At 41.6% G+C, this 14,931-nt stretch overlaps 1 protein-coding gene across 3 annotated transcripts in view; it reads right to left on the bottom strand.

The window, feature by feature from the left end:
- MRPS9 (mitochondrial ribosomal protein S9) overlaps positions 1-14,931 on the bottom strand; it is a 54,338-nt gene that overhangs the window by 16,330 nt on the left and 23,077 nt on the right. For all 3 annotated transcript variants that reach the window (XM_053308525.1, XM_053308526.1, XM_053308524.1), the window contains 3 exons: positions 5,004-5,066; positions 4,886-4,916; positions 3,186-3,265 (listed from right to left, as the gene is read on the bottom strand). In XM_053308525.1, the coding sequence (XP_053164500.1) occupies positions 3,186-3,265; positions 4,886-4,916; positions 5,004-5,066 (174 nt within the window). The remainder of the gene's footprint in view (positions 1-3,185; positions 3,266-4,885; positions 4,917-5,003; positions 5,067-14,931) is intronic.

The following is a 14,931-nucleotide window of genomic DNA, read 5'->3' as shown; positions in this document are numbered from 1 at the left end:
TTCATGCAAGGAAGATTTAATCAAGCATCATGGGGAGCTATTCTTTGAGAACACTGTGTCTCAGGAAGATCTTACACACACTTTTCCAAAAGGCAAGCAATAGCTAACATAAAGTTGGGCTCTTGTAATTTGTTTTAATTTCTTCATTATGATGGAATGCAACAAAACATCTTGCCCTTGGGTTGCTCTATTTCAGCCAAAACAAATGCAAATGGCCTGTCAGATGACAGCTGCTTGATAAGGCTCCTCTACAAGACCTGCATGCTTTACTTTTTTCCATGAAACTTAGGATGAAAGGCAGAAGGCAGGAAGAGAATTAATGTAGCATACAGTCTAAAGGCAATGCTACAACCGTGATTAAGTAGAAAAGCTAAAAGGCACAGATTTTCCACAGCCTCTCTGCGTGCAACCCATCCGTGTAACAAGTTGACAGGCCTAGCGCGTCAGCTCCATCATCCTCTCCGACAGCTAAAACGCAGCACTGCATCCCTTTTCAGAGAAAATTTGCGTCTGCACCATGAAGCGTTGTACATTATTTCTTAGCACTGCAGGGGGCTCAAGTCCATATGGAACCTTCACAAATATTACCACAGATCAAACCAGCGGCGTTTCGAGGCAGATTTGACATACCTATTTAAATGAACAGTAGGGGTCCTCAGGCTGCCTCGGGCTGTGCAGGAGAAAACCTCTCTGGAAAGTCTATGCTGCAGCTCCATTACTCAGCAAAGACACACTCTACATTTATCATTCATTTCATTTCTGCCAGGGCAAGAAGCTCATTTGCCCAAGGTCAACCAAAACAAAAAATAATTCCTCTCTTCTCCTTCTAAAGAAATAAATGTACCTGACAAGAGGGAATTTTGTCCTTTGGGTGTGTAGCGTACAAACACACACCAGATAATTCTAAAATGCACAGAAAAGCCATGCTTTTTCAAGAAGTAGCCCTATAAATACTACTGTCTTTTTTCCAAAAGTAAACAATGAAGGAAACTGAATTTGACAGCGCCACCATACTGAAAAGTTACCAGATTACATAAAAGGTTATTTAGTTTTCCATAACCGAGCTTGAGGATACACTTAAGCATACCAGAATGTGACAGAAAGTCAATGAATTTTCTAGCAAGATCTACAAATAAGTTGTATTGTGCAAATATTATGCATGTGTTACTTACTGCACAAGAAAGTTCAAAGTTTGATGATTTTTTAATTTAAACTACAAACTCTAGGCACTAGGCACAGGTGAACATGCTATGAGCTTACCTAAAGCAGTAGGAATTCCCTTGCTGGATAAAGCCAGTCCACAAATCTATTTCTAACAGTGGCCATCTAGAGATATACTGTTGGTTTCTGAACATGGAGATTTGATTATTAGCTACTATAGTTAATAGCCATGGTTAAAACTGCACAGTGTTGAGCTTGCACAATCTGACTACCTATTTCTTTTAACTGCTGCCAAACTGTAGGCAGACCTCAAATGTTGTACAACATCATGTTAGTCCCATGTCCAAATGATTATTGCTGCACTTCAGTGGTGTCATTTTCTCACCCCACCCAATGAAGGACTGTGAGTACGCACACAACCCTGATGATTGCTTATTAATTCCAAAGATGATATTTTTTAAATTTCATGGAAAGACAGTTGTAGCTTCTCCTCATCTCACCACAATGAAGCACTTGCACAAAAGGAAAGCTGGATACACCCACACCCCTAAGTAAACAAACAGATCAAATGGAAAATAAGCTTATTTGGAATGTGATCACATAATGTATTAGGTGGAATGACGAAGGCAGTAGCTAGGAAAAGTAAGGAGTAACCCTAGTAGTCAGGTAATGGACATCTGACAAAATTAACTGATTTAGTGACAGACGTTGGGGTGTGAGGGGGCAGTGTAAATGGGCTGCTATATATCCCCTTGACAAGTAACAGAGCTGGGACAAATAAAGGATTTATTAGATAACTCTGCCTCTGTGTATTTTAGTCTAGATGCCACAATTAAACTTCTAGGTTCCCTGGCACATGCCATTTGTCAAGCCCTGCACTACAATCAAGAAAGGGGTTTATTTTGGATTTCTAAACTATCAAAAACTATCATATGTTTTAGGAGTTATACTACAATTTAGCAGGTAAATGCCTGATAGAAGTTTCAACATCCTTCCCCCAAACTAGAACTACCACTAGCCAGTCAGGGTACATTCAAACTATTGGGAGCCACATAGTGCCCATTCTGCAGGAGAAGACTATTTTCTGTAGCCTTTAGACAAATGAGTAAAGCTGCTGTGATCTCTCCTCTTCAACCACTCTGAAATTTGGGGAACCAGAACCAGCAACACTTGGACACATGATCAGTAGTTACCAGTATAACACTGTAACCTTTTAAAAGCAGCTCCTGTGTGGCTCTTGACCACCTGAATCCTTGGGGTCTAAACATCCTAAGTGGCTGCTTTGGTGTTCTATGTGGGGGGGGGGGGAAGGGGGAAAAGTGGGAAAAGAAGCCTATCAGAGCATGCCATTTCCTGCTCTCTGCTCTTGCAGAGTACACAAAATGCTGGTTTGTAGCATGAGCCTTTCCACTGGTGATCATCATCTCTCCCCATTTCATATTCTGTTTCAGTTCTCCTTTCTGGTATGCTTCAGTGTCTCCATTCATACCTTCTTCTATATGTTTTTGAGTTTTCCCTCATCGAGTCCTTTGCTTGGGCCCCATATGTTAAGCAGAGAATTCGGAACTCTGATGGAACGAACACCAATTCTCATAGTTTTATTAAAGGGAAGGTCAGCTGCAAGCTAAACTCAACACTGACATGCTGCCAACTGCGCAGCCTCAAGCAATGACACTTGTATGTAAATTAAAGTTTTAAATCTACTCATACAGAAAAAGGCCTTTCAAAACAAGTCTAAAGAAGCACCTTCTGTAATTTTGATTTCACTGAAGAATATTACACATTTTAATTGGATTATCCATTTACTTCCAGTCATTTTATTGTCATCATTTTGTGTATCAATTTTTAATTATCAAGCCTGATTAATCATTATGAACTGGTACACAACTAGAACTTCAATAGGAAATTAGATATTTATTATTTAATTTGGTCACTAGTTTTCTCTATAATCATCATGAGGTAACTATTATACCAAAGGTAATTTCATTTTGGTATATTAGGGGAAAAATTAGACCATCACTTACATGCATTAATGAATAATATGACTGCTTGCCAGTGTAAAAGAGAAAGTGAAATGGACGACCATCTTCATCCCACTGGATTGCTACAGAAAAACAACATTAGGCAACAAAAATTAGGGTAACTGTACAAGTCTAGCAAAAACTATAGTCCACATCCTTCTCCTCCTCAGGAGGAGAAATTATACCAGTATATTATTGGAGGCTGGTTTTTGTTTTAAATTAGCAATTGGCACACCATAATCTCAAATGGTAATTTATTCCCACTGTTCAATCATATGGTTAAGTATTTTATCTAATAATGTGACCTACATTTCTCATTCTTCAATTTAAGCTTATTACCTCTCAGCCTGCTCTTGGAGGCCACAGAAATGAAGTAGTAACCACTTAAAGCAACATACACTACCTTAGTCTTATCTTTAGCTACGCGTGTTCACTTCTATATGTCCAATCTTAAAGACCCCAGGCAGGTTCCAGATTAAGTTAGTCATGACTAAGCACTACTGAAAAATGAGACAAGTTAGTTATGACTTAAATCTCATTAATTTCAACTGCCTACACATTCTGCAGCTGTAGGAAGATGGAAGAAGGGATGCACCCATGCAAGCAGGATGCAGTGTAGGCTTTTCCACAACCAATCACATGAAGGGGGAGAAGGAAATAATTTGTGTTTTTCTCTCCTCTCTCTAAAAGTCATTTTGATTTCCAGATATATGTACCTGAGGGTTATGCAGCCCTTATGGACACACTTCTGGAAGACAAAAAGGATTTTGGAGGGAGAGGAGTAAAAATAAATCCATCTCCCAGTGCATGCTCAGCCATGGAAGAAGCCTCTCCTGTATGTATCCATCCATCTGATTTCTATACCGCCCTTCCAAAAATGGCTCAGGGCAGTTTACACAGAGAAATAACAAACAAATAAGATGGAACCCTGTCCCCAAAGGGCTCACAATCTAAAAAGAAACATCAGATAGACACCAGCAACCGCCACTGGAGGTACTGTACTGGGGGTGGATAGGGCCAGTTACTCTCCCCCTGCTAAATAAAGAGAATCACCATGTTAAAAGGTGCCTCTTTGTCAAGTTAGCAGATTTCTTGCAAGGGCACGACCCTTTTTTCATTTCCTATGGCTGAGGAGCATGTGGGGCAATGGAACTATGTCATGAATAACAGTCTGGATCCTGCCCATTTAGTTAGAAGTTGGCTTTCTTGATCTAAGTGGGACTAAGTTCCAAATATGCATGTTCTGCATTAAAGCCTTAAATTGTCACCAAGCAGATATTTACACTTAGAATTAGAACAAAGCACACAGAAGTGAAATAAAGAAGACTGAACTGAAATAAAAAAAATCCAGAGTATCAAGATAAAGCTATACTAGCAAGATGGGGCTTTGAAGTTACTATGTTAGTATTTTGTAATCTCCTTTTTAAAATTGTATTCCATATTTTCACAGGATTGTTCCAAGTACAAAAATCTGTGACCTCTAAGGGTATAAATCACTGTAATTTGAGATAAGACATAAAGATATAAAATATAAATAGTTGACAATAGAGATGGTAGAACAATCACTTGAGAAATAAATCATTTTAAAATGGTACTGTTGCTGTAGTTTTTGTTCTAGATGAATAGGAAGGAACACCAAGAAAAAAAAGAGGTCATAGAGACCCACAACACATAACACAAATGTATTACTTATCTGCACTTACCTCTTTGTTTTGGAAATATTTCAGTAGGATGCTGTTTAAAAATAAGAAGTAAAATAGAAGTTAGTTGCATTGGTACAAAAACGGTCTTTATACAAATAGCACCGAATGAGATCCTTACCTTCATTATAGGTCTGGCCCTTTTCTCAAATAGACCAGAAGGGAAGAGGTAGGCAATAGCTTTCTGCAAAAAAATTGACAAATTATTTTTGCTAAAAATACCTGTAATCTACAAAGTGTCAAATCAACAGCCTCAGAACATGTAGCACATACAGGAATCTTAATTTTAAAACTATATACTCATCCATACAACTTACTGATAGTTACTAGAACTGAGAATTTGCTTACCACACATTCTCCTACTTAATTGCCTAAGAGTGATCCAGAACTGACAATATGTACTACAGAGAAGAACAAGAGCAAGAACCAAACCAAACCAAAGACAGAGCTGGCCACTGGAGGAAGACAAGCAGTGTTCCCTCTAAGGTGTGTGTGTGTGCGCGCGCGTGCTTGCACTTTTCTGATGTCCGCTCAGTTAGTTTTAGATTCTGCTCAGGCTGAACCAGGAAGGCCCCACCCTGAATGCAAGTGCGAGCGCAGTGCCTTGATATTGCTGCCCAGAACAAAATTCATTCTGCTCACAGATGAAAAAAATTAGAGAGAACAATGGTGGCAAGTAGGGAGATTAGTAAAGAGGCATGTTGTTAGCAGCGTAACTCTGTTTGCTGGTTATCCAACCCTGTAACATTTAGTGTTCACACACTACCCTCTTAATGAGGAACCACATATAGCTGAATTGCAGAATGCTGAAAAAGGGAGATTTCGCCACCCACCGCTGTTCCCATCTACCACCGTGCCGGCATGCCCAGTTTTCTGGCTGGCCGGTCACTCCGAACGTTTCTCAGCCCACCCCCCGAATACTTTCTGGCAGGCTGGTCCACTCCCCCCCCCCACTCTTTCTGGCTTGCGGGCCAGGCAGAAAGCTAGCCTGCCACCTCCTCCTGGGGGCCAGGCCAGGCCAGCCCATTGCCGCCGCCACTGTCTCACGCCCCTATCCCCCAGGCAGCTGCTCTCGCAAGAGCTGCCATGCATGGGATTAGTGACGGGTACCTTCAGGAGAATTAAATATACAGATGCCTGACAAGTTCCAAGCTAAGACACTCAGGTCGTTTTTCAAATGAAACTACATAAATCCATTAAAACTGGATATGTATACAATGTTAAAATTAAGTATCTGCATGTCTAAATACACCTTAAAATCCCATTATATTTAGCAGAGAGAAATAATAGGTATGTACATTTTTTTTTAAAACCTTTCAAACTTGCAAGTGCATCAAAGTTTCTGCATCTTGGTGACTATTTACTCTGAAAGTAAGTCCTGCTGAAATTCTTGCTTAGAAAGTGGGTGCTTGTGCAGGAATGGGGGGGGGGAATACAAATTCCCAAGGCTTAGACACACTGCATGGTGCCCAGGTTTAACTGAGGTTCCATATGACATTTGAACCAACTCATTCTGTACTGCAGTGGTAAACAGATTTGTGGGATCTACTTAGCTTTTTAATGGAACCCCACTGTCCACCAACTGCAGCCAGGTACAAAATACTGGCTGGAGGTGGGGGGTGCCACATGAAACACAGTCTCTCAGGGGTTTGAACCCTTTTGCTGGCTGGACACTTTTAAAAGTGGTGGCTCCCTTAGCAGGGGGAGATCAATTGTCTCCAATCTGAGCACAGCATCCCTCCAGTGATTGATGATAGTGTTCAGTGTTCCCTCTAAGGCATGCACATGTGCACGCACTCATATGTTTTTTGATATCCGCGCCTTTAATTTTAGATCCCATTCAGGTTGAATAAGGAAGGCCTCATTCTGAATGCATCTGCACACACTGCCTTGATAATGCTGCCCAGAACAAGACTCATTCCTCACACAGATGAAAAAAAGTTAAGAGGGAAAACTGTTGGTGTCTACCCTGGATTTCTTTTAAGATTTTTTTTTTATATATATACACTGCTCTGAACCTCCACCCCCTTGCTGAATATTAGTAAAACCTCCGCCAATGTGCAAGGGTTTTCTGTTGAATGAGGCGAGGGGTGATTTTTGGAGATCTCCTCTGCATCTGTCTTCAGGGTCCCCCAATCCTCAGGAAGAAAGTTTTGGAAGGCACAGCGAGTTGCAGAGGGAAGGGGAAACTGCCAGAAATCAATTCTCCCCACTCACACAATGGAAAATAGGGATGTGCATGGACCGGTCTGGAGCCCATTCTAAGGGCCGCCGGACTGGTCCAGACCTGGGGCTGGTTTGGTGCCGGGGGTGGGTGGATCTTTAAGGGCGGGGAAGAGTGTACTTACTGCCACTTTCCCCCACTTTGTAAGCATTTGGGGTGGCAGGGTACCTTCCTGCCATCCCTACCGCCGTTCGTCAAAAGGCTTCAAAAGCCTCACTGCGCATGTGCCCGTCACCCATGCATGTCACGTCTTGCGTCGTGTGCGTGCGCACATCAGGCATGACATGCACATGTGCAGTGAGGCTTTTATTATTATTACTATTATTATTATTATTATTATTATTATTATTACATTTATATCCTGCTCTTCCTCCAAGGAGCCCAGAGCGGTGTACTACATACTTGAGTTTCTTTCACAATCACCCTGTGAAGTAGGTTAGGCTGAGAGAGAAGTGACTGGCCCAGAGTCACCCAGCTAGTTTCATGGCTGAATGGAGATCTGAACCTGGGTCTCCCCGGTCCTAGTCCAGCACTCTAACCACTACACACCACGCTGGCTCTTTTGACGACGGATGGTGTAGGGGAGGCAGGAAGGTACCCTGATGCCCCAAATGCTTTCAAAGGAGGGAGCGCTGGAGGGAGAAAAGCAGTGGAAGGGGTAAGTACACCCTCCCCCGCGCTTAAAGAGCCCCCTCCCCGGTGCCAAACCGGATCCATGCACACCACTAATGGAAAACCCTGGTACATCAGCAGGTTTGTCTGGAAGTCTGCTGATAATAATGATGATGATAATAATAATAACCGAATGCAGTTTATGAGCTATTGATTGATTGATAGATTAAGAGCCGTCAAGTAAGTGTCGACTCTTAGCGACCACATTGATTGATTCTCTCCTTGATGATCTGTCTTCAACTTGGCCTTTAAGGTCTCTCAGTGGTACATTAATTGCTCTTGTAATCGAGTCCATCCACCTTGCGGCTGGCTGTCCTCTTCTTCTCTTTCCTTCAATTTTCCCCAGCATTATGGACTTCTCAAGGGAGCTGGGTCTTCGCATAATGTGTCTGAAGTATGATAGTTTGAGCCTGGTCATTTGTGCCTCAAGTGAAAATTCTGGATCGATTTGTTCTATGATCCATTTGTTGGTTTTCCTTGCTGTCCATGGTATCCTCAAAAGTCTTCCCCAGCACCAAAGTTCAAAAGCCTCAATGCTGTTGCTTAGTTGTTACTGTTGCTTATTTATTGGGAGTCATAAACCTTAGCCAATCTACTTCAAATCGGCCAGAGATCTATTTGTAGATCCCACCCCTGCCATACTGGATTCCCTGCTAAGTGATAATTTGTTACATCTTATTAATTATAGAGTTATGTTACATATATTAAATTGTGATACAACACATTACAGACATTATGTAAAATGTATTTCAAACTTGAACCCCGAACTCCTATGTAAAGAAATACTGGTGAAAGCAAAAATTTATTTATCCACAACAAGAAATATCTCAAGTCTACAGTTAATATTCCCCCCTCTCAAGAATTGTGTTGCTTTGCTGGTCACATTAACTCAAAGCTATTACATACTGATAATATTTTTTGTGGGCACAGATTGGTTTGTCAATGCTGTCAACCCATTTAATATGAGCCGAGTGTATAAAGACTTCACCTATTACTTTATTAATACCCTATTGGCATTCCAAACAGAAATTCTAAGAATTCAGCAGCAAACAAAGAGGATTAACTTGATTTTATGGAATGGTATTTTGTTTCTCTTAGTGACTTCATAGATTCCCATTTGTTAGTCAACATACAGAGTAGGTGAACATCCATTTGTGAACAAATGGGGATTAATTATAATGACAATAGGAAAACCCACTGTGAGCCGACAGATATTAAATACCATATAAAATAACATATCAAAAGAATATATTATGGAACACTGGAACCAACTGTGTGTACTTATTAAGAAGCCTCTTCTATACTAGCTTCCACCAAGGTTGATTCAAACATTAATCTCAGTTTAGAGAGCAAAAACTCTGATTGCAACGTATCCATAATTAAAGTGGAGTAGGCTATTTATACATTTATTTACTCAACAGTAAATAAAGCTACACTCTAAATATGGAAGGACACAAGTCTAAAGCAACCAGGGGTGCGCACACATGCGCGCTCATGTGCACATGAACTACAACTATTCTGCAGAAGTTAGACTTTTCTATAGCATGCAACTTCCCCTTTGGTGGTATGTCCATATTGCTAGAACAGTAAAGGAGCCACTTGGAGTCTCCTTGACAATGTAAACTGCAACCAAACTGCTAAATGAACTTCCTTAAGAACTGCAGTCTGCTGATAAAACGTCTATGTTGAAGACTGACAATAGCTAAACTATCCATTGGACAATAGTTTGAGATGTGGCATAACAAACAAAACACGTCCAAGCTAGACAATGCTACCTCTAGGCAGGTAGCCTAGGAAGAGCCAAGGATGTAGATGCAGCTCATGCCCAAGTGGAGTTCCTTGCACAAAAACATTTGGCTCCTCTGTAGACAACAAACTGTAGGTGAAATCATGGTGCCAGCATGAGGAACCTTGCTGCATATAGTGCCAACATTAGAACTCCTTGCAGTAGAAATATCAGGTATTAGACTCCTATGACAATCCTTTTTTTGTGATGCAGATTTTTGTTCTTTTTTATCTTCACATATTGAAGCTTTTTAGAAACATCATAGCTTATTTTCATAAAAGGCTTCAATGTATTTATTTAATTGTAGATCCTATCTTTCTTCCTTGGAGTACTGATCTCTTAATGCAATGCAAACTGCTGGAGATGGGGGAGAAGCTCAGGAGGAGAAGTTCTGGGTGGAACTACAGCACCCAGGCATCCCTGTGTTGTTTCCCAGACTCCCCGCACTCAATCCCAGTTTCCTTTTGTGTGGTGACACATATAGAATCTGTGCAGGTCACAAAAATGGCCTCCACAAGTGTGCAGAGTCCCGGGCTGTCAATTGGTAGGATGGCAGGGGGCTTGGAGGAGCCACTGCCTCCAGAGACTGACTGCTGCAGCTGCCTCCACGGCAGAATTGAAATAAAAAGGTACACACACACCCACACTAGAAAATTCCCTTTGTAAAGGGGAATCCTCACCAGATTGTCCTTTACAAGTATAACCCCGAACTGGCCCACAATGGGGTGGGGGAAGAAATCATGCTATAGGGCATTCCGACATTTCCAATTTCACAGGCCTACTAATACTGTATCAGATGAATACTGCAATAAAGTCTAATGTGGGCTGCCCATGAAGACAGTTCAGAAGCTTAAGTTGGTTTACTGTGCAGTAGGGGTGTGCAAACAAGTTCTAATTTGAACTGGGTTGGGTTGAACATGCCCAGTTTGAGGGTTTGACGTCGAGCCAGCTTTGAACCAAACCTGCCCTGTTTGGCTAGAGGTGTTTGACTTGAGATTGAGCCAATTTGGGGTTTTTTACTTAAACTTTTTTTTTTTTAAATGGAAACTCACCACCTCCGGGGCCACTGCTAAAGCCCCAGGGTCTCTGGAGGTCCCTCCCCCGCTCCGGCCTTCCCTGGTGTCATTTATGTCCTGGTTCAGGTGGGTTTCAGCCTGTTCCTGGCCTCTGTGTAGTTGCAGTGGCCATTTGGGAGGCCACCGCGCATGCGCAATGGGCCTCTGCGTGGCTGGGTCATGATGCATGTGTGGCAGGCTCCAAGATGGCCTCCGCTACTACACAGAGGTGTGGAACGGGCCAAAAAACACCCGAACCAGGCCGTAAATGACACCAGGGTAGGCTGGCGGAAAGAGGAACCACCTTCGAAGACACACACACACACCCCACAGCCACGGCAGTGCCCCCAGAGGCGGTGATTTTAACGGTTGTTTTTTTTTAAAAAAAAATTAACATAGAACCCTCTAACTCGAACTGGGGTTTGTTTGGTTGTGCACAAAACCGAAAATGGCCAGTCTGGTTAGAGTCCAGTTTGGACTTAAACCGAACCAGGCATATTGGTTTTGTGCACACCCCATGCGGTCACCAGGCTGCAGCTGGGGCCAGGAGATGAGAACATATTCTGCACCTTTACCAATTTCACTGTTACTAATTTGCTTCTGGGCACAACTCAAGCCCCCCTGGGACCAAGGTATTTACAGAATCATCTCCTCCTACATGAGAGCTCTTGAGAACTCTACTTGCCTTCAGATACCTTCCTCTATGTTCCCCTATCAACAGGGGTACAAAACACTTCCCAAGGAGGTATACTGGGCTCCATCACTGCCCACCTTTTGGAGAGCAATGAAAAGTGTTCTTTATCAACATTAAATTAAATCTGTCCTCTAATAGGGATGTGCATGGTCCGGACTGGCACCAAGGGGGGGTCTCCCTTTAAGGGCAGGGGGGTAGAACTTGCCCCTCCCACCGCTCTTCCCCCTCCGGCGCTGTCGTTTAGAACAAAGTTTTTGGGGTGGCAGCATTTGTTGCTGCCGCCCCTGCCCCCGTCGTTGTTAGTAAAGCCTTCGTAAGAACTCTTAGAGAAGCGCGCCTGTCGCCGCCGCGCCGCTAACGTCACACACGCGCACATGCTGCTGCCCCAAAAACTTCGTTCTAAACGACAGCGCCGGAGGGGGAAGAGTGGCGGGAGGGGTAAGTTCTACCCCCCCGCCCTTAAAGGGAGACCCCCCCCTCAGTGCCGGACCGCTGGATTCGGACCGGTCCGGAGGCCTCTAACATGGCCTCCGGACCGGTCCGTGCACATCCCTATCCTCTAATGCTGAATTTTAAGATGCTGCTTAATGATGTTCATAATTGATATATTTTGTTTTTGATCTTTTATCTAAATTGTAAGCCACCTTGGATGCTTTTTTATCATAGAAAGGCAGGATCTAAATTATAGTATAAATTGCTTTATTCCATTTATCTCTGACCTTTCTTCCATCAAGAAACCTAAAACAGTAAAGACAGTAAATAGGCATTTCCCAGGTGGTCACTTATCCAGGCATTTATTATTGGCTAGATTATTATATACAGAGGACAGGAAGCCACAGTTCAGAGGGAACATAGTGAAACAGACTGGTTCCAGATCAACAAAGGAGTAAGACAAGGCTGTATACTTTTTCCTCCTTTATTCAATTTATATGCTGAACATATACTGAGAGAAGCTGGATTGGAAGAAGATGAGCACAGTTTTAAAGTTGGAGGAAGAAACATCAATAATCTGCGTTGCGCTGATGACACCACTCTGATAGCTGAGAATGCAGATGATCTGCAAGCTCTAGTAATGAAAGTCAAGGAGCACAGTGAAAAAAAGGGGCTGCGACTAAATGTAAAGAAGACTAAACTAATGACAACGGGTACAGCAACCAGCCTCAGAATTGATAATGAAGACATTGAAGTGGTGGATAGCTTCTACCTTATAGGATCGACCGTCAACAGTCAAGAATCCAGTAGTCAAGAAATATGCTGCAGACTAGCACTTGGTAGGGTTGCAATGAAGGCCTTGGAAAGGATATTTAGATGCCGTGATGTGTCTACACCTAAAAAGATTAGAATCATTCAGACAGTGGTTTTCCCCATGACACTCTATGAATGCAAAAGCTGGACTTTGAAGAAGCAAGATAGAAAAAGCATTGGCGCTTTTGAACTTTGGTGCTGAAGTCCATAATGCTGGGGAAAATTGAAGGAAAGAGAAGAAGAGGACGGCCAGCTGCAAGGTGGATGGACTCGATTACAAGAGCAATGAATGCACCACCGAGAGACCTTAAAGACCAAGCTGAAGACAGATCATCCTGGAGAGAATCTATTTATGTGGTCGCTAAGAGTCAAAACCAACTTGACAGCACTTAATCAAATCAATGACATTATGATTGCATCCTTTCTATGAAGAGCTCATTGTGGCTTTATTCATACCAATAATGAACAACCATTCATTTAGAATAACCTTGAATATAGGCTTCACATTCTTCTTAAGTCAACTGTGTGGACTTGAAATCATGTAGTTCAATGAACCTTGATTTTCAATATTAATATATAAATCCTGTTTAAACATACGTGCAAGGTATGATGTTCTGCTTCTAGACAATATCATGCTTTAATATGTGTCATGTGAGCCAAGGTGTTTTTATTTAGAACTTTGTACATGAAGGGAACTACACTAGCACCCTGATTTATAGGCAAGGCAAGAACCTATGAATTTGAAATATTTTTCGCTCTCTTTACAGGGATCTCTCAGATAATTATCTTCTGAAATTAAGGTTTTAGACATTAGGCTTCATGGCAACATCTCCTCGTATCCTCTTCAAATAAGCCAACTACAACTTCATATTGTGGCAATAAAAACGAAGGCATCTTAAAGCCTTACCAGCAGCGAACCTACAACATACTAACAAAATGACATGTTCTTTCTGAGCAGAGAGAGTGGTTCCCCCCCACCATCACTTTAATCAATATGCTTTAAGCCATAAAATTCTTTGGAGGAGAACCACTCTTTTACTACCCTTTTGGCAAAAGGCATTTGTCAATGAAGCTAGTTTCTTAATAACATTTGTCCTACATTTAAGCATTAGACAAGTAGTCTGCATGTCAATATCAATCAAGAGCTTTGGCCTATCCCCTTCTCCAAAGATCCCCCAATGCAGACATATTAATTCAATATAGTAACAGCTTTACTTTTCTTTATCAAGCTTTGAATAAGGAAGCTGTCCTGAATTGGATTCAGAGATAACTAGCAGGATGCGACAACTCTATTTAATAGGTAATAAAATCTCATTGTAGTATGCTAGGTACCGCATGGACAGGCTTTCTGAATGCCTTAGATATTAAGTAATCTGACTGTTCAAAACGAAGGTAAATTGTTTACTCCATACGTAAAAGAGAAGTCACAAAATAAAAGGATTACATTCTCAACCCAGGGAAAAGCACTAGGTCAGGACTGCAATCTCTATTAATTAGGTATCCCAGCTGGGCAGCGGGTATGCAGCTGTTAACTTGATCAATGACTTACCTAAATGTCATCTCTACTGATTCGCTTATAAATTACCAGCAAGTGAGACTAATGTACAGGTGCTAATTTATTTAAACTGTTCTCTACAGTTCTACATAGCTTTATAAACTGCATCTGGCACCTAATGTTAGCTGTCAGTTGTACTTAGACATGCCTGTCCTAACGACTCTGTTCATTAGAAATGAGCACAAATTATGAAATATTGTGAAAAATGATACATCAAATGGAATGGGCAAAGCGAATCAATTAGAGAAACTTCATACCGCATATTCACACATTGGAGAATAAAACATCCTGATTTCAGAGCACGGTCTATAATACCAATTAAAAAGCAATTGGTAGACTTCTGCAGAGTTATATATCAATTTGCTGAGTTTTCTCCCCACAATGAGACACAGTTGTAATTTGTAGCTTAACTTTTTATTTATAAAAAAATAAAGCCACCAGTAGAAAGCTGCTTTGTACAACAACACCCTGCAAAATAACTGACACACTGTTAAAGTATTTCCCTGTATGACTTGTTTAAAAACACACACATCCAAAATGCCAGTAAGAAAAGAACCCTAGGATGTCTACTTTGGAAATGCACTGCACGTGCTGATTAACAGTAGACGACAGGAGATGCATAAGCACTCATCAGAAGGAATTATTACCATTCTAAGTGTAAAGCCTGATAATTCTGCTGCCAGTGCTAAGCAGCTTTTATATTTTTATAACAGAAATTTAATTATGCATAGCAGACAGTGTTATATAGCCTAGGTATTTACAACACCTGATGTTATGTGAACACATTTAACAAGCATAAGTACTCTGCCTTGCTAAGT

Source organism: Hemicordylus capensis, chromosome 3 (assembly GCF_027244095.1).
Source record: "Hemicordylus capensis ecotype Gifberg chromosome 3, rHemCap1.1.pri, whole genome shotgun sequence".
Taxonomy (NCBI): domain Eukaryota; kingdom Metazoa; phylum Chordata; class Lepidosauria; order Squamata; family Cordylidae; genus Hemicordylus; species Hemicordylus capensis.
Note: the sequence above shows the minus strand (reverse complement) of the source record. Positions and strands in the feature narration are given on the sequence as shown.